Genomic DNA, 23,065 nt, shown 5'->3' with positions numbered 1-23,065 from the left:
CAGGAAGAATAGCTGCTGCCTCTGCAAAAGCTCATGGGGATCCAAATAAACAAATAACACACCAGCACCAGGAGAAATCAATACGTGAATGGATTACGGGACTAATTTTGCTTTCAGGGATATTGATATATAAGCAGGTGGCATTGCAGTTGTGTTGCATGATTTAACTAGACCTCTTGGCTGCAGGGCTCTCTGGCAGTTCATTTCCCAGTCTTTCAGGTTACGCAGCGATGATCGATTGCAAATCACATCGCAAAATACCCTGAAGATTGATGAAGTGTGTGTGTCCTCCACTGGGAGGAGTGGAGTATGTCATGCCACTCTTCTTTAGTCTCTGAGGATAGATTGAGCCAATGAAACATTGCATTTCTATTAAATTTTGTACAAGACTGCCCAAATATGCCTAATTTGTTGAATGGTAACTTTCCATGTTGGACCGTGCAGTTAGATTAACAAGAATTTAAGCTTTCTGACAATATCAGATATGTCTATGTTCTGGGCAATTCTCTTGTTACTTAGAACCTCATGCTAATCGCATTAGCCTACGTTAGCTCAACCGTCCCGTGGATGGGACACCGATCCCAAAGAAGTTTTAACCTCATCAAATTAATTGTGAATACACTGTCTGGCTATAGCTAGCTACAATCATCTCATTATCTGCATATACAGTTGAAGTCGGAAGTTTACATACACTTAGGTTGAAGACATTAAAACTCGTTTTTCACCACTCCACAAATTTCTTGTTAACAAACTATAGTTTTGGTAAGTCGGTTAGGACATCTACTTAGTGTATGACAAGTCATTTTTCCAACAATTGTTATTAACAGACAGATTATTTCACTTAAAAATTCACTGTTCACAGTTCCAGTGGGTCAGAAGTTTACATACAAAGTTGACTGTGCCTTTAAACAGCTTGGAAAATTCCAGAAAATGATGACATGGCTTTAGAAGATTCTGGTAGGCTAATTGACATCATTCAAGTCAATTGGAGGTGTACCTGTGGATGTATTTCAAGGCCTCCCTTCAAACTCAATGCCTCTTTGCTTGACATCACAAGAAAATCAAACGAAATCAGCCAAAATTGTAGACCTCCACAAGTCTTGTTCATCCTTGGGAGCAAATTCCAAACACCTGAAGGTACCATCTGTACAAACAATAGTACGCAAGTATAAACATCATGGGACGACGCAGCAGTCATACCGCTCAGGAGGGAGATGCGTTCTGTCTCCTAGAGATGAATGAACTTTGTTGTGAAAAGTGCAAATCAATCCCAGAACAGCAGCAAAGGACCTTGTGAAGATGCTGGAGGAAACGGGTACAAAAGTATCTATAGCCACAGTAAAACGAGTCCTATATCAATGTAACCTGAAAGGCTGCTCAACAAGGAAGAAGCCACTGCTCCAAACCTCCATAAAAAAACAGACGACGGTTTGCAACTGCAAATAGGGACAAAGATCGTACTGTTTGGAGATGTCCTCTGGTCTGATGAAATAAAAATATAACTGTTTGGCAATAATGACCATCGTTATGTTTGGAAGAAAAGGGGGAGGCTTGCAAGCCAAAGAACACCATCCCAACCATGAAGCACGGGGGTGGCAGAATCATGTTGTGGGGGTGCTTTGCTACAGGAGGGACTTGTGAACTTCACCAAATAGATGGCATCATGAGGCAGAAAAATGTGGATATATTGAAGCAACATCAAGACATCAGTCAGAAAGAAATAGCTTGTTCGCAAATGGGTCTTCCAAATGGACAATGACTCCAAGCATACTTCCATAGTTGTGGCAAAATGGCTTAAGGACAACAAAGTCAAGGTATTGGAGTGGCCATTACAACACCCTGACCTCAATCCTATAGAACATTTGTGGGCTGAACTGAAAAAGCGTGTGCGAGTGTTGTGGAAATAATCAGAATTTGTTGGTAACATATGTAAGATGTTTTATATTCATCATATGTTTGTAAGTTACTTCTCATCAGAATGGTATTTTTGTATAATACTGTGGCGGGTTGCAGTTATCTGTTCTATGTCAAGACTAAGTTGCATGGGCCGCAGAGAGGGGAGAGGTCAATGTGTCATCAATGTGTAAACATATCTTTTGCTCCACAATGTCTGTGTGCCAGTCAGTGTGTCTCTGATCTTGTCCAGGATTGGTTGTATTTATAATTGGTTGCATCTAAATGACAATTTGATATATGCCTGTTGATATGGAGGATTGGTTTATGGTTCTGGGGTTTGAGTAAGGAGACAAAGATGAACGATTTATTATGTCTATGCTTTCTGACTATGTGTGTTCTTTGCTATTAAAGGATCGCAGTTGCATTGTAATGGGGCTCTCAGAGAATTCACTGAGAGACACTGAATTACATTGAGTCACAGGATTGTGATAGAGCTCATATAATTAAAGATGGACTTTAATAACTAACTCTGACAACTAATTCTGACTTGTGTGTGTGGTTTGCTCCCATGATTTGGTAAAGAGAGGAAATTTCCACAACACGAGCAAGGAGGCTTACAAACCTGACTCAGTTACACCAGCTCTGTCAGGAGGAATGGGCCAATATTCACCCAACTTATTGTGGGAAGCTTGTGGAAGGCTACCCGAAACGTTTGACCCAAGTTAAACAATGCTACTAAATACTAATTGAATGCATGTAAACTTCTGACCCCCGGGGAACGTGATGATTTATTTCATTCTCTCTACTATTATTCTGACATTTCATATTCTTAAAATAAAGTGGTGATCTTAACTGACCTAAAACAGGGAATGTTTACTTGGATTAAATGTCAGGAATTGTGAAAAACTGAGTATAAATATATTTGGCTAAGGTGTATGTAAACTTCCGACTTCAAGTAAGTAATCATTATTGATATGCAAGTTTATTTCCCAGATATACACATTCCTTCTCACTTCATGTCAATATCTTTTATTTCATTTCTGATCGGGAAAATGACTCATAAAAGCCATGTCTAGTAAGCCATTGTTATTTTTGCCCTCAAATGATGTCATCCTTGCATTGTAGGAACTGGGTTCTACAGTTTGAACCCCTGCTGTCTCTTGCCCGTCGCCCAGCCATCTAGATGTGTGAAGGGTAGTGTATTTTCTGTAGGGAAGCTAATTATCTATCATGTATGACATTCCTGGGAGTGTGTAAACTTATTTTTTTTATTACCATAGCATTTTGTATCTTCTCTATAGTTATGTACTTGAAACAGTATCAATTCTGCTCATTTGGAAAAACTCTTGGCAGACTTGACACAAAATAGTGTAGTAATGGAATGTTTCACTGAATCAATCTGAAACTTTGCACACTGCCGCCATCTTGTCGCCAAAATCTAAATTCCGCCTTAACTCCTGATTATATGGCCTCTCTCTTGCATTTCAAAATGGAACAAAATTAAATAAACACAAAAAAACATGCATTGTTGATATGATCTTTTACCAGATCTAAATGTGTTATTCTCCTACATTCATTTCACCATTCCAAAAACTTCAAAGTGTTTCCTTTCAAATGGTATCAAGAATATGCATATCCCTACTTCAGGTCCTGAGTTACAAGCCGTTAGATTTGGGTATTTCATTTTAGGCGAAAATTGAAAAGGGTACGATTCACAAGAGGTTTTAACGGGTGTAAATCCACTTCACGTTTTTGTATATCAATGTATCATATCATAGTTGACAACCCATTCTTTCTGTGGTCGTCGTTGACTCTTCATTCGGAGCAGATATTTATTTTTCATTTTTGGAAAATGACAACTGAGCGAGATTTTCCCGAAATTCCAAACTTTGCATCTGCACACTTATTCCAGTAAATGTGTTTTTTTATGTTCAGTGCACATTGCTAAACGTAGTCCTTGTGCATAGTGTTTGTTAAACTTTGAAATCAATGGTTATTGTTTGGTATACATTTTAAGTGAGCGCCAATACTCTCCGCCTGCCTGCATGTGTGTGTGTGCCAGTGTATGATAAGTGAAGGTAATCACTAGAATTTTCAGGATGTTAATGGGCCATTCCACAAAAGGAGTGAAATCAGTGACTGGGTCTTAATCCAGACAGCCAATCAGAGCTGCAGTCTCAGGAGACCTGCCGCATGATTGGTCGAAACCTCTAAACAGCTGGCAGCACTTTTGGATGCTAATGCCAAGACAATGGTCCATTACAACACTTGAAACATACTTCTTTCCTTCCATCTTGTTTCTATCCTGTCTTCCTAGACGGGATCACAGAGGATCTGAGATACACTATATAAAACAGAAGTATGTGGACACCCTTCAAATTAGTGGATTTGGCTATTTCAGCCACACCCATTACTGACAGATGTATAAAATCGAGCACACAGCCATGCAATCACTATAGACAAACACTGTACTGTTTTATATGTAATATAATGCTTTAATATGTTTGGACACCAGGAAGAGTAGCTGCTGCCTTAGCAATAAATAAATACAAAAACAGTTCAAAACTGCCTCGAAGCAACATAAGCACAACTGTTCATCGGGAGCTTCATGAAATGGTTTTCCATGGCCGAGTAGCCGCACACAAGCCTAAGTTCACCATGCGCAATGCCAAGGGTTGGCTGGACTGGTGTAAAGCTTGCTGCAATTGGAGTCTGGAGCAGTGAAAATGCGTTCTCTGGAGTGATGAATCATGCTTCACCATCTGGCAGTCCGACAAACAAATCTGGGTTTGGTGGATGCTAGGAGAACAGTACCTGCCCAAATGCATAGCACCAAAAGCTAGGTGGAGGAGGAATAATGATCTGGGGCTGTTTTTCATGGTTCGGGCTAGGCCCCTTAGTTCAATAGAAGAGAAATGTTAATGCTACAGCATAAAATGACATACTAGACAATTATGTGCTTCCAACTTTGTGGCAAGAGTTCGGGAAAGGCCCTTCCCTGTTTCAGCATGTCAATGCCCCCATGCACGAAGCAAGGTGCAAACAGAAATGGTTTGTCGAAATGATGTGAAAGAACTTGACTGGCCTGCAAAGAACCCTGACTTTAACTCCATCAAACAGCTTGGGGATGAATTGGAATGCCGACCTCACTAATGATCTGTTGACTGAATAGAAGCAAGTCCCTGCTGCAATGTTCCAACATCTAGTGGAAAGCCTTCACAGATTACTGGGCTGTTATAGCAGCGTAAGTGGGGAGCAACTCCATATTAATGCCCATGGTTTTGGAATAAGATGTTTTTGACGAGCAGGTGTCCACATACTTTTGGTAATGTAGTCTATGAACTAGGCAGGGTGCAGGCATATGCAAGGTTTGCTTTTAACGTTTGACAATATGCAGTCTGATTATGTCAGATCACTGGTTTCCTCAAGGAAGGAAAGGATGAAGGTCTTTGAATGGGTCAAGGATGTCTACAGTCTGCAAAGACAGGAGATTGACCAGCTACAAACCTTTTTAATGGGGATTTAGAGATCCCTACAAATCAATAAATATCACTATAACGTAATATTATGTGACGTAGGCTACTCGTGAGCAGTACATAGGCCATCATGGTTGCAATGCAATGAACCCTGTTATGCCCCGTTTGGTCTAACAGCCTACGCACTGCCAAAGATCACATTGACATATAACCTGCTATATCCTACCAAAAAAGGGGACGATTTCAGTTATACAGTAAAACATATTTAAAAGGAGCACAACGGGACACTAGTTGAAATGACAATTTAACGTATTAACTTGTATTAGCAAGGTTTTAGTAAGATCATTCATATCCCTCCCTCAAGGACACATTTGATTTTAATCAAGCCGATAGACCGCGACACACGTCTCAGCCTTTGGCATAGCATATCGAGCCCTAGCAGCTCAACTGTATCCTATTCGTTTGAAGATAGTGTTGCCCTTACACATAACTCTCGCCTTAACGCAACAAGTGCCATCTCTCCAACGTGGTTTTGAGAGACTACTGTAGCCTATAGCCTAGGACTTTAGTGAGAACGAAACAACCATTTGTATGGAATTTGACAATTCTGTCTCATTTATAAATCTGAAGGAGGTCACCGGCTAGGTCACGGACTTCACCGTCAGTTCTACAAATCAATATTTCTGTCGTAGATAGACAAATAAGACAAATAACACAACAAGAAATACCTGGACCGGGCGGCAGCGTTAACCAAACCAGTAACTGCAAGGTCGCTGGTTCGAATCCCGAGCGGACTAGGTGAAAACTCTGATGTGCCCTTAGACAAGGCACTTTACCCTAATTGCTCCTGTAAGTCGCTCTGGCTAAGAGCGTCTGCTAAATGACTAAAACGTAAAATGTCTAATCTATGGAAAAAGCCTAAATGACTTCACTGCAAGATCAACAATACACATGTCCAACACTTCAATGCGCACCTTTACGCAGCCGTGAAAGCTAAGATGGGACTCTTACCAGGAATGGCCAGGTTGGTGAGCGGGATGCTGTGCATGCTCTCCGGTAAATTTGCCATCCAGTCGGCGAACCTGGGTTCGCTTTTCCCGTGAGAGGAAGCCATGCCACCGCGCACTATATTCCCACTCTCTGCTTGCGCGAGCGTTGAGTGCGCTTTCTCTATGCAGCGCTCGCTCCCCTTACTACTCACCCATACGCAACACACGCACACCAGCGTGCCTGGGAGTGAGTTCACGCCACACCCCCTGAATGCGATCATGTGGATATCGAACACGTTTCATAGGATATGTCGTTAAAGAGTTGTGTTTTTGATCATTGTGATTTTAGGGTGATCTCATGGCGGGCGAGTGATATATTCCTGTGAAGTCATTGAATTGAGGGTGGGCCCAGCCATCGCCAGTTGACTTAATTAAATAATTAGTTCTATGTCCCATTCTGGTTGAAACCGCGAATGGCTCTTCTGCTCTCCACTACAAGTACTGCATCCACATGGCTTTGTGTTTGCCCGTCCGTGTATAGCGCCGCTGTCCACTCCTGTGGTGCTGAATTCATCAAATCTGCTTTCCCGACACCACTTTCCCGACACTGCTTTCTGAAGAAGCGCCTTGGGAATAAGACACGTTAACCGATTGATGTTATCTTCTCGCTTATATGGATTTGTACATTTTTACTTGAATAAATGCAGTTTTTGACTTGGGGATGAGCTCACCTGAGCGGAGTACCGGCACCACAAATGTTTGAGCTCTTTTAAAATATCAGCTCAAAAGTATTGTGGAGCTCCTGCACCTAAATATAAACAGGACCGGCACCCAGAATGATACATATTTCAGTCCAAGTCCAGCACTGAATATATGCATAACATTGGACATATTTTGACACCAGGCCAGAGTTTAAAAGATACCTCACTCAAAAACACATGTTTTGTCTATATAGGCTAAATTATACATCTACTTCTCCTTATATTTAGAAATGTGAACCCTTGATGTGCTATGGAATGTTTCACAACATATTCGCAACAATTGTAATTTTTTTCCGGTTGATGATAGAACATCTATATTCTCTTTGAACCCCAAGAGTGAAGAAGAACCTCTGGTTGCTTTCTACATTTATGTAAAATCCCTCAGGTAACTGGACCGCGCACTCTTCTAATGTGGACAAATCGATTAAAAAAATGTCAGGAAACCTGCTGTTTTGACAAAGAAATGAACGACTTAATTCCCTCTAGTTGCTCGGAGCTAAATGATGTCAAACGTGGCTAATGAAGGAGGAACTTTGGGGCAGAACATGCAGTACAGCGATATGATACGATTGAGTCACAGCCTTGCAGCTTCTCAGAGGAGAGATGGAGCATTCATTCAGTTTGTTCAATGAATTGTCGACAATGATACAGAGCTCAACTCACCAAGAGATCGCCATACCTATTCAATACTCTCAACATGCTTCATTCCTTCCTTCACTGTCAAACAGAAATTATGAATAAATATTTGAGGTGTAATAAAACAAAACATTATTCAGGAAGTAGTGCCAAAGAACTTTGAGACGTATGTGCAACACGCAAAATATGGGATGGGGAAAGGCAATACAACAGAAAATGGACATCAAGGTAACATACCTAGTTTAATATAATACACAAATACAGGACAGAGAAACGTGTGGGTAGAAAATGTAAGGCCTCACATTGTAGTAGCTAAAATACCTGAAACCATGTAGCCTGTATTATTAAGTGTTTGTTTCCATGAGGCTGACCATTCAACTGAAGTACCAAACCAGTTTGTTTACATGAGGCTGACCATTCAACTGAAGTACCAAACCAGTTTGTTTACATGAGGCTGACCATTCAACTGAAATACCAAACCAGTTTGTTTACATGAGGCTGACCATTCAACTGAAGTACCAAACCAGTTTGTTTACATGAGGCTGACCATTACCAAACCAGTTTGTTTACATGAGGCTGACCAAACCAGTTTACCAAACCAGTTTGTTTACATGAGGCTGACCATTCAACTGAAGTACCAAACCAGTTTGTTTACATGAGGCTGACCATTCAACTGAAGTACCAAACCAGTTTGTTTACATGAGGCTGACCATTCAACTGAAGTACCAAACCAGTTTGTTTACATGAGGCTGACCATTCAACTGAAGTACCAAACCAGTTTGTTTACATGAGGCTGACAATTCAACTGAAGTACCAAACCAGTTTGTTTACATGAGGCTGACCATTCAACTGAAGTACCAAACCAGTTTGTTTACATGAGGCTGACCATTCAACTGAAGTACCAAACCAGGATGAAGTGGAGAGGCTCAAAAGCAAATAAAAATCTAGATAATATCAGTTTTGATGTCAGACCAGAGCGGTGCTTCCTCCCTTCTCCAATTCATTCCCATTTCACTGCATCAGTGAACACAGTATGTCTGAAACTAGTTGGAGCTATTACTTACAGGGGACACCTGGCTGAATCACGTCTAAGGAGGGGAGTGAACAAGTGCAGAAGGGAGGGCACAACTGACTGGAATGAAATGAAGTCCATCATTGTTTGTGTTATAAGTTTTGGAGAGAATAGCCTCTGTGTTGATGTAGCATAAAACATCTAATTAAAACATTACGTTATTACTAAATACATATTACACAGTTCCTCTTCAGTTATGTCAGGGACAACAATTATTTTCAATTCAATTCATATAATATCATCAACATCATCACGCTGTTGGTTTCTTAACAACCACAACCAAACTAGGCATCGCTTATTTATGCATCTCACATGTTCCTGTACATCAATGGATGTTACAGTAATGTTTCAGTGACGTTATGATTTAGTAGACGGAAGCGGTGTTCAGTAACATTAGGATGAACATTGTTGATTAGTTTGTGTTCCTTCCTTCACACATACGGAGAGATTAACACAGCCTTCAAGCCATAGTTCCTCTCCTCGGACACTTCCCCCAGCTTCTAGACCTGTTGCATGGCCCTCAAGTTTGGAGACACCTGTTGGACATCGAAGAGGGTGAGAGAGAGAGAGTGAGAGAGAGTGAGAGTGGGAGGGAGAGAGAGAGAGAGAGAGAGAGAGAGAGAGAGAGAGAGAGAGAGAGAGAGAGAGAGAGAGAGAGAGAGAGAGAGAGAGAGAGAGAGAGAGAGAGAGAGAGAGAGAGAGAGTGGGAGTGTGAGAGAGAGAGAGAGAGAGAGAGAGAGAGAGAGAGAGAGAGAGAGAGAGAGAGAGAGAGAGAGAGAGAGAGAGAGTGAGAGAGAGAGAGAAAGAGAGTTTTGAAAGGAGAGAAACCATCTGTTACTATTTTTATTTAATTAAAATTTTACCCCTTTTTCTCCCCAATTGTTTAGTAGCTACTATCTTGTCTCATCGCTACAACTCCTGTACGGGCTCGGGAGAGACGAAGGTTGAGAGTCATGCGTTCTCCGATACACAACCCAACCAAGCCGCACTGCTTCTTAACACAGCGTCATCCAACCCGGAAACCAGCCGCACCAATGTGTCAGAGGAAACACCGTGCACCTGGCAACCTTGGTCAACGCGCATTGCGCCCGGCCCGCCACAGGAGTCGATGGTGCGTGATTAGACAAGGATTTCCCTACCGGCCAAACCCTCCCTAACCCGGACGACGCTAAGCCAATTGTGCGTCGCCCCACGGACCTCCCGGTCGCGGCCGGTTATGACAGAGCCTGGGCGCGAACCCAGAGTCTCTGGTGGCACAGCTGACGCTGCAGTACAGCGCCCTTAACCACTGCGCCACCCGGAAGGCCCCATCTTTTACTATTGATAGTATTTCACTGAGCAGGATCAATAATTTAGTCTGCTACCTTTCATAAACACTCTTGGTTTTGTGGTTACGAAGACAATTCAAGTCAAATATGGATTTACTGAGGGTATTATGTTTCAAGTGTATTATATGTTTCAAGTTTATTTTGTAACTAGTAAATATGCAACTTTCCAATGTGGAAAGTTGGCTGGCTAAAGCATTATTCTTGATTTGGACAACACAACCCTGGAGTGGCCAGACCGGCTGTCCCTGTATGACTCACCTCAAAGTGTGCTCCTGTGCATGCCTTAATGTCCTCTGGGGTCAGCCCCTCCCACACCTCAATCAGAGTCAGACCTTTAGTCTTGTCCACATCAAACACAGCCTGAGAGAGCACGAGAGAGAGAGAGCAGAGAGAGAGAGAGCACAAGAGAGAGAGAGCACGAGAGAGAGAGAGCACGAGAGAGAGAGAGCACGAGAGAGGGAGAGCATGAGAGAGAGAGAGAGAGACACAGACAGAGAGAGAGCGAGAAAAAGATCAAGAAAGACAGAGATACAAACAGAGACAGAGTGAGAGAGACAGACACAGAGAGAGAGAGAGACACACAGAGACAGAGAGGGAGAGACAGAGAGAGAGAGAGAGAGAGAGAGAGAGAGAGAGAGAGAGAGAGAGAGAGAGAGAGAGAGAGAGAGCACGAGAGAGAGAGCACGAGAGAAAGAGAGAGAGATCAAGAAAGACATACAAACAGAGACAGAGTGAGAGAGAGACATAGAGAGAGAGACAGAGACAGAGAGGGAGAGACAGAGAGAGAGAGAGAGAGAGAGAGAGAGAGAGAGAGAGAGAGAGAGAGAGAGAGAGAGAGAGAGAGAGAGAGAGAGAGAGAGAGAGAGAGAAGAGAGAGAGAGAGAGAGAGAGAGAGAGAGAGAAAGGGAGAGAGAGAGAGAGAGAGAGAGAGAGAGAGAGAGAGAGAGAGAGAGAGAGAGAGAGAGACGGAGAGAGAGACAGAGAGAGAGATACAAACAGAGACAGAGTGAGAGAGACAGACACAGAGAGAGAGAGAGAGAGAGAGAGAGAGACAGAAAGGGAGAGACAGAGAGAAAGGGAGACAGAGAGAGAGAGACAGAGACAGAAAGGGAGAGACAGAGAGAAAGGGAGACAGAGAGAGGGAGAGAGAGAAAGGGAGACAGAGAGAAAGGGAGACAGAGAGAGAGATGCATTTATTCAATAAGACAACATCTGAAATGCTGGGTGTGGGGTTGGACCGCTGCCTGTTGAGTTCTCTGGCAGAGATCCACTTTACTTCAAACAAAACTCAAGGTCGGCAATGCACTCTGCAGGGTCCTGCATTTCAGCTCAATAGGTTAATGTCGACAGACAAGAGAAAAGTGCTTATTTGTTCAAATCATCAGAAAATTAAGATTGAAATTAAATGTCACTATTCTCATTGCCAAAAAAAGATCCCAAGAAAGATCTGGCTGTATGAGAGAACAGGAAAGAACCACAGCTAACACCAGAATCTACAAGAGTTCCACTGTCTGACATTACTCTGTGTTAACAAGGCCAGACTGGTCTGACCCGAGTCTCACCCGAACTACATTCTTACAGTGTTGGTCTCTCCTGCCATTTTAGACTCCCAATAACACTGTCTGCGTCTCAAACCACACCATGTTCGTAATAGCACTACTTTAGACCAACATTTAATTTGGGATACAGCCTGCTGTTGTAAGATATGGGCTTTGTCTCAATGCTCTAAAAGAGCTTGCTATCCTCTTCTCCTATCGTGATACTGTATTGCTTGACCTGTAATTTAGAAAAATAACACGAGGGAAGGAAGCAATTAAAAAAGATGGAGCCACAACCCAGCTACAGTGAGCACAGGCAGAGCCAGGAAATGGATATGAGATATGTATGGGAGAGGCTATGGTGTAGTCAGAAGGACAGGGGCGGGGGGAAGAGAATATAGAGAATAGAGAGAGAGAGAGAATAGAGAGAGAGAGAATAGAGAGAGAGAATAGAGAGAGAATAGAGAGAGAGAGAGAAGAGAGAGAGAATAGAGAGAGAGAGAGAGAGAGAGAGAGAGAGAGAGAGAGAGAGAGAGAGAATAGAGAGAGAGAGAGAGAGAGAGAGAGAGAGAGAGAGAGAGAGAGAGAGAGAGAGAGAGAGAGAGAGAGAGAGAGAGAGAGAGAGAGAGAGAGAGAATAGAGAGAATAGAGAATAGCGAGAGAGAGAATAGAGAATAGCGAGAGAGAGAATAGAGAGAGATAGAGAGAATAGAGAGAGAGAATAGAGAGAGAGAGAGAGAGAGAGAGAGAGAGAGAGAGAGAGAGAGAGAGAGAGAGAGAGAGAGAGAGAATAGAGAGAGAATAGAGAATAGCGAGAGAGAGAGAATAGAGAGAGAGAATAGAGAGAGAGAGAGAGAGAGTGAATAGAGAGAGAGAGAGAGAATAGAGAGAGAGAGAGAGAGAGAGAGAGAGAGAATAGAGAATAGCGAGAGAGAGAATAGCGAGAGAGAGAATAGAGAATAGCGAGAGAGAGAATAGCAAGAGAGAGAGAGATACAGTATCCCTCTCAGGAAAGCTGTCAAAACCGACAGCTAACTTGTAGGATGGAGTGATATGGAGAGGGAGAAGGATAAAAGAGTGAGGGAGAGCAGAAGGGAACGGGGAGGAGAAAACATGAAGTATGAAAAGAACAATACTAAGTCAGAGTAAGAGGGGAGGGCAAAGGGAGGGAGAGACTTGTCTAGGATTTTCTGTGATGTTAGTGACTGGACCACAGCTTAAAGCCATCCTCACACTAACATCGATTAGTGTCTGAGCCGAGGCCAGTCCTGTTATTCACGAGGGCTGTCTTGTGGAATTAGCTGGTCTTCTGTGGTTTATTAATAGAAGGCAACATAAGAGGGAAATAACCAGAGGACATTAAGTACAACTCTGAGAATAGACTGCCAACTGTTGCCAGTATAGTGGTTACTGCCAATACCACAGGTAGCAGTTGACTGCTGCAGTTATCTAGAACCAGTGGAATGTCTGTTTATATGTCATTATTTTGGGCTGTTTTCCTTTCCAGAGGGGAATGCTGTTTTAAAATGTACAGTTTACCAAACCAACCACATTCCACAGGGTTATTCTGGGGACCCCATGGTGGCTAACCACATTCCACAGGGTTACTCTGGGGACCACTGCTGCCATGGTGGCTAACCACATTCCACAGGGTTACTCTGGGGACCCCATGGTGGCTAACCACATTCCACAGGGTTACTGTGGGGACCCCATGGTGGCTAACCACATTCAACAGGGTTACTCTGGGTACCCCATGGTGGCTAACCACATTCCACAGGGTTACTGTGGGTACCCCATGGTGGCTAACCACATTCAACAGGGTTACTGTGGGTACCCCATGGTGGCTAACCACATTCAACAGGGTTACTGTGGGTACCCCATGGTGGCTAACCACATTCAACAGGGTTACTCTGGGTACCCCATGGTGGCTAACCACATTCAACAGGGTTACTCTGGGTACCCCATGGTGGCTAACCACATTCAACAGGGTTACTCTGGGTACCCCATGGTGGCTAACCACATTCAACAGGGTTACTCTGGGTACCCCATGGTGGCTAACCACATTCAACAGGGTTACTCTGGGTACCCCATGGTGGCTAACCACATTCAACAGGGTTACTGTGGGGACCCCATGGTGGCTAACCACATTCCACAGGGTTACTGTGGGGATCGCTGCTGCCATGGTGGCTAACCACATTCCACAGGGTTACTGTGGGGACCGCTGCTGCCATGGTGGCTAACCACATTCCACAGGGTTACTGTGGGGACCGCTGCTGCCATGGTGGCTAACCACATTCCACAGGGTTACTGTGGGGACCGCTGCTGCCATGGTGGCTAACCACATTCCACAGGGTTACTGTGGGGACCGCTGCTGCCATGGTGGCTAACCACATTCCACAGGGTTACTCTGGGTACCCCATGGTGGCTAACCACATTCAACAGGGTTACTCTGGGTACCCCATGGTGGCTAACCACATTCAACAGGGTTACTCTGGGTACCCCATGGTGGCTAACCACATTCAACAGGGTTACTCTGGGTACCCCATGGTGGCTAACCACATTCAACAGGGTTACTGTGGGGACCCCATGGTGGCTAACCACATTCCACAGGGTTACTGTGGGGATCGCTGCTGCCATGGTGGCTAACCACATTCCACAGGGTTACTGTGGGGATCGCTGCTGCCATGGTGGCTAACCACATTCCACAGGGTTACTGTGGGGACCGCTGCTGCCATGGTGGCTAACCACATTCCACAGGGTTACTGTGGGGACCGCTGCTGCCATGGTGGCTAACCACATTCCACAGGGTTACTGTGGGGACCGCTGCTGCCATGGTGGCTAACCACATTCCACAGGGTTACTGTGGGGACCGCTGCTGCCATGGTGGCTAACCACATTCCACAGGGTTACTCTGGGTACCCCATGGTGGCTAACCACATTCAACAGGGTTACTGTGGGTACCCCATGGTGGCTAACCACATTCAACAGGGTTACTGTGGGTACCCCATGGTGGCTAACCACATTCCACAGGGTTACTGTGGGGACCGCTGCTGCCATGGTGGCTAACCACATTCCACAGGGTTACTGTGGGGACCCCATGGTGGCTAACCACATTCCACAGGGTTACTGTGGGGACCCCATGGTGGCTAATCACATTCCACAGGGTTACTGTGGGGACCGCTGCTGCCATGGTGGCTAACCACATTCCACAGGGTTACTGTGGGGATAGCTGCTGCCATGGTGATTAACCACATTCAACAGGGTTACTGTGGGGACCGCTGCTGCCATGGTGGCTAACCACATTCCACGGGGTTACTGTGGGGACCGCTGCTGCCATGGTGACTAACCACATTCCACAGGGTTACTGTGGGGACCCCATGGTGGCTAACCACATTCCACAGGGTTACTGTGGGGACCACTGCAGCCATGGTGACTAACCACATTTCACAGGGTTACTGTGGGGACCCCATGGTGGCTAAGCACATTCCACAGGGTTACTGTGGGGACCGCTGCTGCCATGGTGACTAAACACATTCCACAGGGTTACTGTGGGGACCGCTGCTGCCATGGTGGCTAACCACATTCCACAGGGTTACTGTGGGGACCGCTGCTGCCATGGTGGCTAACCACATTCCACAGGGTTACTGTGAGGACCCCATGGTGGCTAACCACATTCCACAGGGTTACTGTGGGGACCGCTGCTGCCATGGTGGCTAACCACATTCCACAGGGTTACTGTGGGGACCGCTGCTGCCATGGTGGCTCACCACATTCCACAGGGTTACTGTGGGGACCCCATGGTGGCTAACCACATTCAACAGGGTTACTCTGGGTACCCCATGGTGGCTAACCACATTCAACAGGGTTACTCTGGGTACCCCATGGTGGCTAACCACATTCAACAGGGTTACTCTGGGTACCCCATGGTGGCTAACCACATTCAACAGGGTTACTGTGGGGACCCCATGGTGGCTAACCACATTCCACAGGGTTACTGTGGGGATCGCTGCTGCCATGGTGGCTAACCACATTCCACAGGGTTACTGTGGGGACCGCTGCTGCCATGGTGGCTAACCACATTCCACAGGGTTACTGTGGGGACCGCTGCTGCCATGGTGGCTAACCACATTCCACAGGGTTACTGTGGGGACCGCTGCTGCCATGGTGGCTAACCACATTCCACAGGGTTACTGTGGGGACCGCTGCTGCCATGGTGGCTAACCACATTCCACAGGGTTACTCTGGGTACCCCATGGTGGCTAACCACATTCAACAGGGTTACTCTGGGTACCCCATGGTGGCTAACCACATTCAACAGGGTTACTCTGGGTACCCCATGGTGGCTAACCACATTCAACAGGGTTACTCTGGGTACCCCATGGTGGCTAACCACATTCAACAGGGTTACTGTGGGGACCCCATGGTGGCTAACCACATTCCACAGGGTTACTGTGGGGATCGCTGCTGCCATGGTGGCTAACCACATTCCACAGGGTTACTGTGGGGACCGCTGCTGCCATGGTGGCTAACCACATTCCACAGGGTTACTGTGGGGACCGCTGCTGCCATGGTGGCTAACCACATTCCACAGGGTTACTGTGGGGACCGCTGCTGCCATGGTGGCTAACCACACTCCACAGGGTTACTGTGGGGACCGCTGCTGCCATGGTGGCTAACCACATTCCACAGGGTTACTGTGGGGACCGCTGCTGCTATGGTGGCTAACCACATTCCACAGGGTTACTCTGGGTACCCCATGGTGGCTAACCACATTCAACAGGGTTACTGTGGGTACCCCATGGTGGCTAACCACATTCAACAGGGTTACTGTGGGTACCCCATGGTGGCTAACCACATTCCACAGGGTTACTGTGGGGACGCCATGGTGGCTAACCACATTCCACAGGGTTACTGTGAGGACCCCATGGTGGCTAACCACATTCCACAGGGTTACTGTGGGGACCCCATGGTGGCTAATCACATTCCACAGGGTTACTGTGGGGACCGCTGCTGCCATGGTGGCTAACCACATTCCACAGGGTTACTGTGGGGATAGCTGCTGCCATGGTGATTAACCACATTCAACAGGGTTACTGTGGGGACCGCTGCTGCCATGGTGGCTAACCACATTCCACGGGGTTACTGTGGGGACCGCTGCTGCCATGGTGACTAACCACATTCCACAGGGTTACTGTGGGGACCCCATGGTGGCTAACCACATTCCACAGGGTTACTGTGGGGACCACTGCAGCCATGGTGACTAACCACATTTCACAGGGTTACTGTGGGGACCCCATGGTGGCTAAGCACATTCCACAGGGTTACTGTGGGGACCGCTGCTGCCATGGTGACTAAACACATTCCACAGGGTTACTGTGGGGACCGCTGCTGCCATGGTGGCTAACCACATTCCACAGGGTTACTGTGGGGACCGCTCCTGCCATGGTGGCTAACCACATTCCACAGGGTTACTGTGGGGACCCCATGGTGGCTAACCACATTCCACAGGGTTACTGTGGGGACCGCTGCTGCCATGGTGGCTAACCACATTCCACAGGGTTACTGTGGGGACCGCTGCTGCCATGGTGGCTCACCACATTCCACAGGGTTACTGTGGGGACCCCATGGTGGCTAACCACATTCCACAGGATTACTGTAGGGACCCCATGGTGGCTAAGCACATTCCACAGGGTTACTGTGGGGACCGCTGCTGCCATGGTGGCTAACCACATTCCACAGGGTTACTGTGGGGACCGCTGCTGCCATGGTGGCTAAGCACGTTCCACAGGGTTACTGTGGGGACCGCTGCTGCCATGGTGGCTAAGCACATTCCACAGGGTTACTGTGGGGACCGCTGCTGCCATGGTTGCTAAGCACGTTCCACAGGGTTACTGTGGGGACCGCTGCTGCCATGGTGGCTAAGCACGTTCCACAGGGTTACTGTGGGGACCGCTGCTGCCATGGTGGCTAAGCACATTCCACAGGGTTACTGTGGGGACCGCTGCTGCCATGGTGGCTAAGCACGTTCCACAGGGTTACTGTGGGGACCGCTGCTGCCATGGTGGCTAAGCACGTTCCACAGGGTTACTGTGGGGACCGCTGCTGCCATGGTGGCTAAGCACGTTCCACAGGGTTACTGTGGGGACCGCTGCTGCCATGGTGGCTAAGCACGTTCCACAGGGTTACTGTGGGGACCGCTGCTGCCATGGTTGCTAAGCACGTTCCAAAGGGTTACTGTGGGGACCGCTGCTGCCATGGTGGCTAAGCACGTTCCACAGGGTTACTGTGGGGACCGCTGCTGCCATGGTGGCTAAGCACGTTCCACAGGGTTACTGTGGGGACCGCTGCTGGCATGGTGGCTAAGCACGTTCCACAGGGTTACTGTGGGGACCACTGCTGCCATGGTGGCTAAGCACGTTCCACAGGGTTACTGTGGGGACCACTGCTGCCATGGTGGCTAAGCACGTTCCACAGGGTTACTGTGGGGACCGCTGCTGCCATGGTGGCCCTCCAAATGTACCTTTACACAGACATCTGCATGCCGCACACACAACTATTTCACTATTGCAAAAAGGGCCTCAAACATGTTTCAAAAACTTCTGAGGGTAGAAGTGAAAAAGTGCTGATACGAGATGCACCCTTGGGCTGCAGGTACCTACCACCACCAGGCTCAACCCATATCAGCAGCAGCATCATCATATGAAGAAATATACTTCAATTAATCTCTCTGTTATCAGAGGGCTGAATGTGTGTTGTTTATGTTCAAGGGCAAACGGGTGTATGTGTGTGTGTATGCACGTGTGTGAATTGTGGAGGGCAGGTTTTAGGTTCCCCGTTTCCTCATTCATTTTGAAAACACAATGAGGCAAGATTTTAATTATCCCGAGGACTCGGAACAGAACAACGTGTATCCAGGAGGGCCATCACTGCCACTCTCATCCAACAGGCTTAAACTGTAGGGAAACACAATACCAGACTAGACAGCCTGACCCTATTGCGTTTAAGGTAGTGTAGTGGAAGGATTTAAAATGGTTAGGAGATAAAGGGCTATATTTTAACAAACCTAACACAATGGTAAATCTAAGCGCAAGCGTTAGTGCTATAGGTTCATGGGTGTGTCTGAAATATTTGAGCTATTTTCACTAATCACAATTAACGGCACACTTGCTGGTGTTGCCGCGAAAGAGGTTGGGTTTTGATAAATAAACAAGTTGTGGGTGTGTCGAGACTCGGCCAATCAGAACATGCTCAAATTGTTTATTTACGGCATTAACTCCAATTCCAATGTTAGTCCATTAAAGTTTGTTAACTGGCTTACTGAAACAAAATAACAAAATGTTGACCTATCTTTGCTAAATACGTTAACTTGAACCCATCTGCAGTCCATATTGTTCTAAGCAATTGAATGTCTTCAATAGCATTCACACTGATATCGGGGCTTGGCCTACTGGGGGCTAGGCCTACTGGGGGCTAGGCCTACCGGGCTATGGCTGACCTTGGACATGCCAAACATAGTTAGCTAGTAAGCAAATTTAAATCAAATACATCTTATTTAAAAATATATATATATTTTTGATCCATTTTTGATCTTATCGCTGCAACTCCCCAATGGGCTCGGGAGAGGCGAAACCACGGTTCTTAACACCCGCCCGCTTAACCAGGAAGCCAGCCGCACCAATGTGTCGGCGGAAACACTGTTCAACTGACGACCGAGGTCATCCCGCAGGCACCTGGCCCGCCACAAGGAGTCACTAGAGCACGATGAGCCAAGTAAAGCCTCCCCTTACCCGGAACGATTGTGCACCGCCCTATGGGACTCCCTTGTGACACAGCCTGGACTCGAACCTGGGTCTGTAGTGACGCCTCTAGCACTGTGATGCAGTGTCTTAGACGGCTGCGCCACTCGGGAGGCCCTGAGAACTAATAATTGTAATCAAATTCGAACAACTTATTTTAAATAGTCTGTCTCACTCTTACAGGCAACATAACTGGAAAAATATCCAATATAAAGAGAAAGGGAGAATGTCCATTCACCGTTATACAGCTCCAAAATAAACATTCTATATCCATATTGGAACCAATTTACAGATCAGATCACATTCACACCCCTCATGGAAGTTCTATTGCAAGCACACCGTGGACATTGTTACCATAATACCAGAAAGGTGAATCATTCTAATACGTTTGGTTGTAATAAAATGATTCAAAAAACAAGCTTTTTTTAAACAACAATAAATAAATGTAATGATATCATAAAATCGGCAGGATAAAAAAGAAACTAATTGCTGTTGGACCAGCCTTTGTTAAAGTAGGCCTAAGGGAGGACTTGGGTTATGAACATATGAAATGGAAAACAAGCTATTTTTACAGGTTACAGATGAATTCTAAATGCAAGGTTCACCGTATTCAAAGAGGTTCTCATATCTCATTTCATGATGGGCATGGAGGGGGTTTTACAGGACCTTGCATGGCTAAAATAATGTCAGCTCACTGTTTAACTCCTCTCAAACTTTGTATTTTAATAAAGCTTTGGTGATTAAGATTGATTTCCAAGCGGTCTCAGGAACCAAACACTTTATCGACAGTCTTGACTACTTTGCAATTGCATTGAGCAGACAAAAAAAAATCCTTCATTGAGCAGAGGGGAGGATATGCTTGGTTTTTAATCAAATAAAACGAAATGGGAAAGAACATTAGTTGTTTATGTTTCTAAACAGGAAGTGTACAGGCACCAAAAGCACATGATGCTACTCTTGTTCCATGTTCATATGGACAGTGTGCATCACGGCTAAATAGGCTGCATTTCCGCTGTAAAAATGATAGAAATTAGTACTTTGAATAAAGTTAAGGATAAGCCTAAAATATTTCCACCCAGCCCATCTGAGCGCAAGCGAGCTGATATAAGAGAGGTGAATTGTAGAACCTGGCGTTAGGGCTGGAAAATGCCAGTGCACCAGTTTTTAAATGACAAAATTGCAAACTAGCGCGTGTTTGACACTAGCGCCGCCTTAGCACCAGCTGAAAATAGAACCCGTACTGTTAATGCAAGCAGCACTGATGGTGGCCAAACACTATGTATGCGCAGTCCAAGCAGTCTCTCTGCTGGTGTCCACTGCTGAGCTGTCTCCATATTATCCAACTGTCCTGTCCCTGCCCCTGCCCCTTCAACACAAACACCTAATTTATAGTAATGTGAATTCATACAAAGGCAATAATACAATAGACAGCTGTTGGGGAGAGGAGTGGGTAACGGGGGAGCTATTATACTGTCGGTGAAGAGACCGAGAGCACAGTCAAGGCTTTCTTGAAAAGCTTGTCAGCTATATATGTCTGTTGTCACCTGCTCTGAAGCACTAGGCGGAGAGTGCTGTTCCAGGGGTGGGCAGCGGGCACAGTACCATCCAGCCCCCCACCTCATCAGATAAATGTCTAGTTAACACACATTGGCAGGCTGCTGGGGGGAGGAAGTAGACAGGGGAGGTAGAAAATAGGGAGAAGTAACCAGAGAAGAGGCCAGGTAGAGAAGAGAGTGGTGGGGGATGAGAGGAGAAAGAGAGAGAAAGGAAAGAAAGAAGAGGAAAGAGGTATTAAGAGAAGGGAGGGAAGGATGAGGATAGAGGGAGGAGAGCAGAAAAGAAGGATGAAGAAGGAGAGGGGGGAGGGGCTCACGGTAGTGGATAGGAGACACATTAACCTTTATAAATGTTGACAGAAATCATCCAGCTGGGAATCATGTTGTGCATTCGCTCTAAAATGCACCCGAGCAGAAAGGAGTGGATAGACGAAACCCTGACTGGTCATAATTCTATAGCCACCTATAGCGAGACTAAAAGAGTGAGAGCGAGAGAGAGACGAACACACATTCAGAAAGAAGAAAGGAAGAGACGGAGAAAAGGAACATGCAGAGTCTGGCGAAATCGGACACGGAGAGAAACACGGCTACAGGACCCACACAAAGCTCCCACATTGATCTGCCTCTCTACCCCCTGCAATACTGAACACACAAAGACATAGAATCAATGATCCTATGCAGACCTCCATTACACCACTGTGACCCCTCTGTTCTGGCCAGCCAAGCTGACAATGGAGTCAGTGATGTCTGCAGGCAGCCATTTGTCCTGGTCAGCACAGCAGACATCAACAGGCATTATTCAGGGCAACAGGATGTCTGCTCTGGTCTGCTCTGAGAGGTTTGAGTATAATAACGGTCAACATTTTAACAATTAAATAATAACCAGGGCATTGATGAGAAAAAACATGTACCTGCTAGCTATGTGTTATTCAGAGTGAAACATGTACCTGCTAGCTATGTGTTATTCAGACTGAAACATGTACCTGCTAGCTATGTGTTATTCAGACTGAAACATGTATCTGCTAGCTATGTGTTATTCAGACTGAAACATGTACCTGCTAGCTATGTGTTATTCAGACTGAAACATGTACCTGCTAGCTGTGTTATTCAGACTGAAACATGTACCTGCTAGCTATGTGTTATTCTGACTGAAACATGTACCTGCTAGCTGTGTTATTCAGACTGAAACATGTACCTGATAGCTATGTGTTATTCAGATTGAAACATGTACCTGCTAGCTGTGTTAATCAGACTGAAACTTGTACCTGATAGCTATGTGTTATTCAGACTGAAACATGTACCTGCTAGCTGTGTTATTCAGATTGAAACATGTACCTGCTACCTGTGTTATTCAGACTGAAACATGTACCTGCTAGCTGTGTTATTCAGACTGAAACATGTACCTGCTAGCTACGTTTTATTCAGACTGAAACATGTACCTGCTAGCGATGTGTTATTCAGACTGAAACATGTACCTGCTAGCTATGTGTTATTCAGACTGAAACATGTACCTGCTAGCGATGTGTTATTCAGACTGAAACATGTACCTGCTAGCTGTGTTATTCAGACTGAAGCATGTACCTGCTAGCTGTGTTATTCAGACTGAAACATGTACCTGATAGCTATGTGTTATTCAGACTGAAACATGTACCTGCTAGCTGTGTTATTCAGACTGAAAATTGTACCTGATAGCGATGTGTTATTCAGACTGAAACATGTACCTGCTAGCTGTGTTATTCAGATTGAAACATGTACCTGCTAGCTATGTGTTATTCAGACTGAAACATGTACCTGCTAGCTGTGTTATTCAGATTGAAACATGTACCTGCTAGCTATGTGTTATTCAGACTGGAACATGTACCTGCTAGCTGTGTTATTCAGACTGAAACATGTACCTGCTAGCTATGTGTTATTCAGACTGAAACATGTACCTGCTAGCTGTGTTATTCAGACTGAAACATGTACCTGCTAGCTACAGTGGTTGCTCAACTAAATGTTTTGAGATTATGCTGCGGGA

General features: G+C 45.7%; 2 protein-coding genes across 2 annotated transcripts in view; both read right to left on the bottom strand.

The window, feature by feature from the left end:
• Positions 1–7,494, bottom strand: part of LOC124036566 (PI-PLC X domain-containing protein 3-like) — a 52,671-nt gene extending 45,177 nt beyond the window's left edge. The window contains exon 1 of the mRNA XM_046351287.1: positions 6,384–7,494. Within this exon, the coding sequence (XP_046207243.1) occupies positions 6,384–6,642 (259 nt within the window). The 5' untranslated portion in view covers positions 6,643–7,494. The remainder of the gene's footprint in view (positions 1–6,383) is intronic.
• Positions 7,495–8,354: 860 nt separating this feature from the next.
• LOC124036565 (succinyl-CoA:3-ketoacid coenzyme A transferase 1, mitochondrial-like) overlaps positions 8,355–23,065 on the bottom strand; it is a 126,181-nt gene continuing 111,470 nt past the window's right edge. The window contains exons 16-17 of the mRNA XM_046351286.1: positions 10,417–10,518; positions 8,355–9,366 (exon numbers count right to left, since the gene is read on the bottom strand). Coding sequence (XP_046207242.1) covers positions 9,331–9,366; positions 10,417–10,518 — 138 coding nt within the window. The 3' untranslated portion in view covers positions 8,355–9,330. The remainder of the gene's footprint in view (positions 9,367–10,416; positions 10,519–23,065) is intronic.

Source organism: Oncorhynchus gorbuscha, linkage group LG05 (assembly GCF_021184085.1).
Source record: "Oncorhynchus gorbuscha isolate QuinsamMale2020 ecotype Even-year linkage group LG05, OgorEven_v1.0, whole genome shotgun sequence".
In the NCBI taxonomy this organism is placed as follows: Eukaryota; Metazoa; Chordata; class Actinopteri; order Salmoniformes; family Salmonidae; genus Oncorhynchus; species Oncorhynchus gorbuscha.
This window is presented reverse-complemented; position numbering and strand designations above follow the sequence as displayed.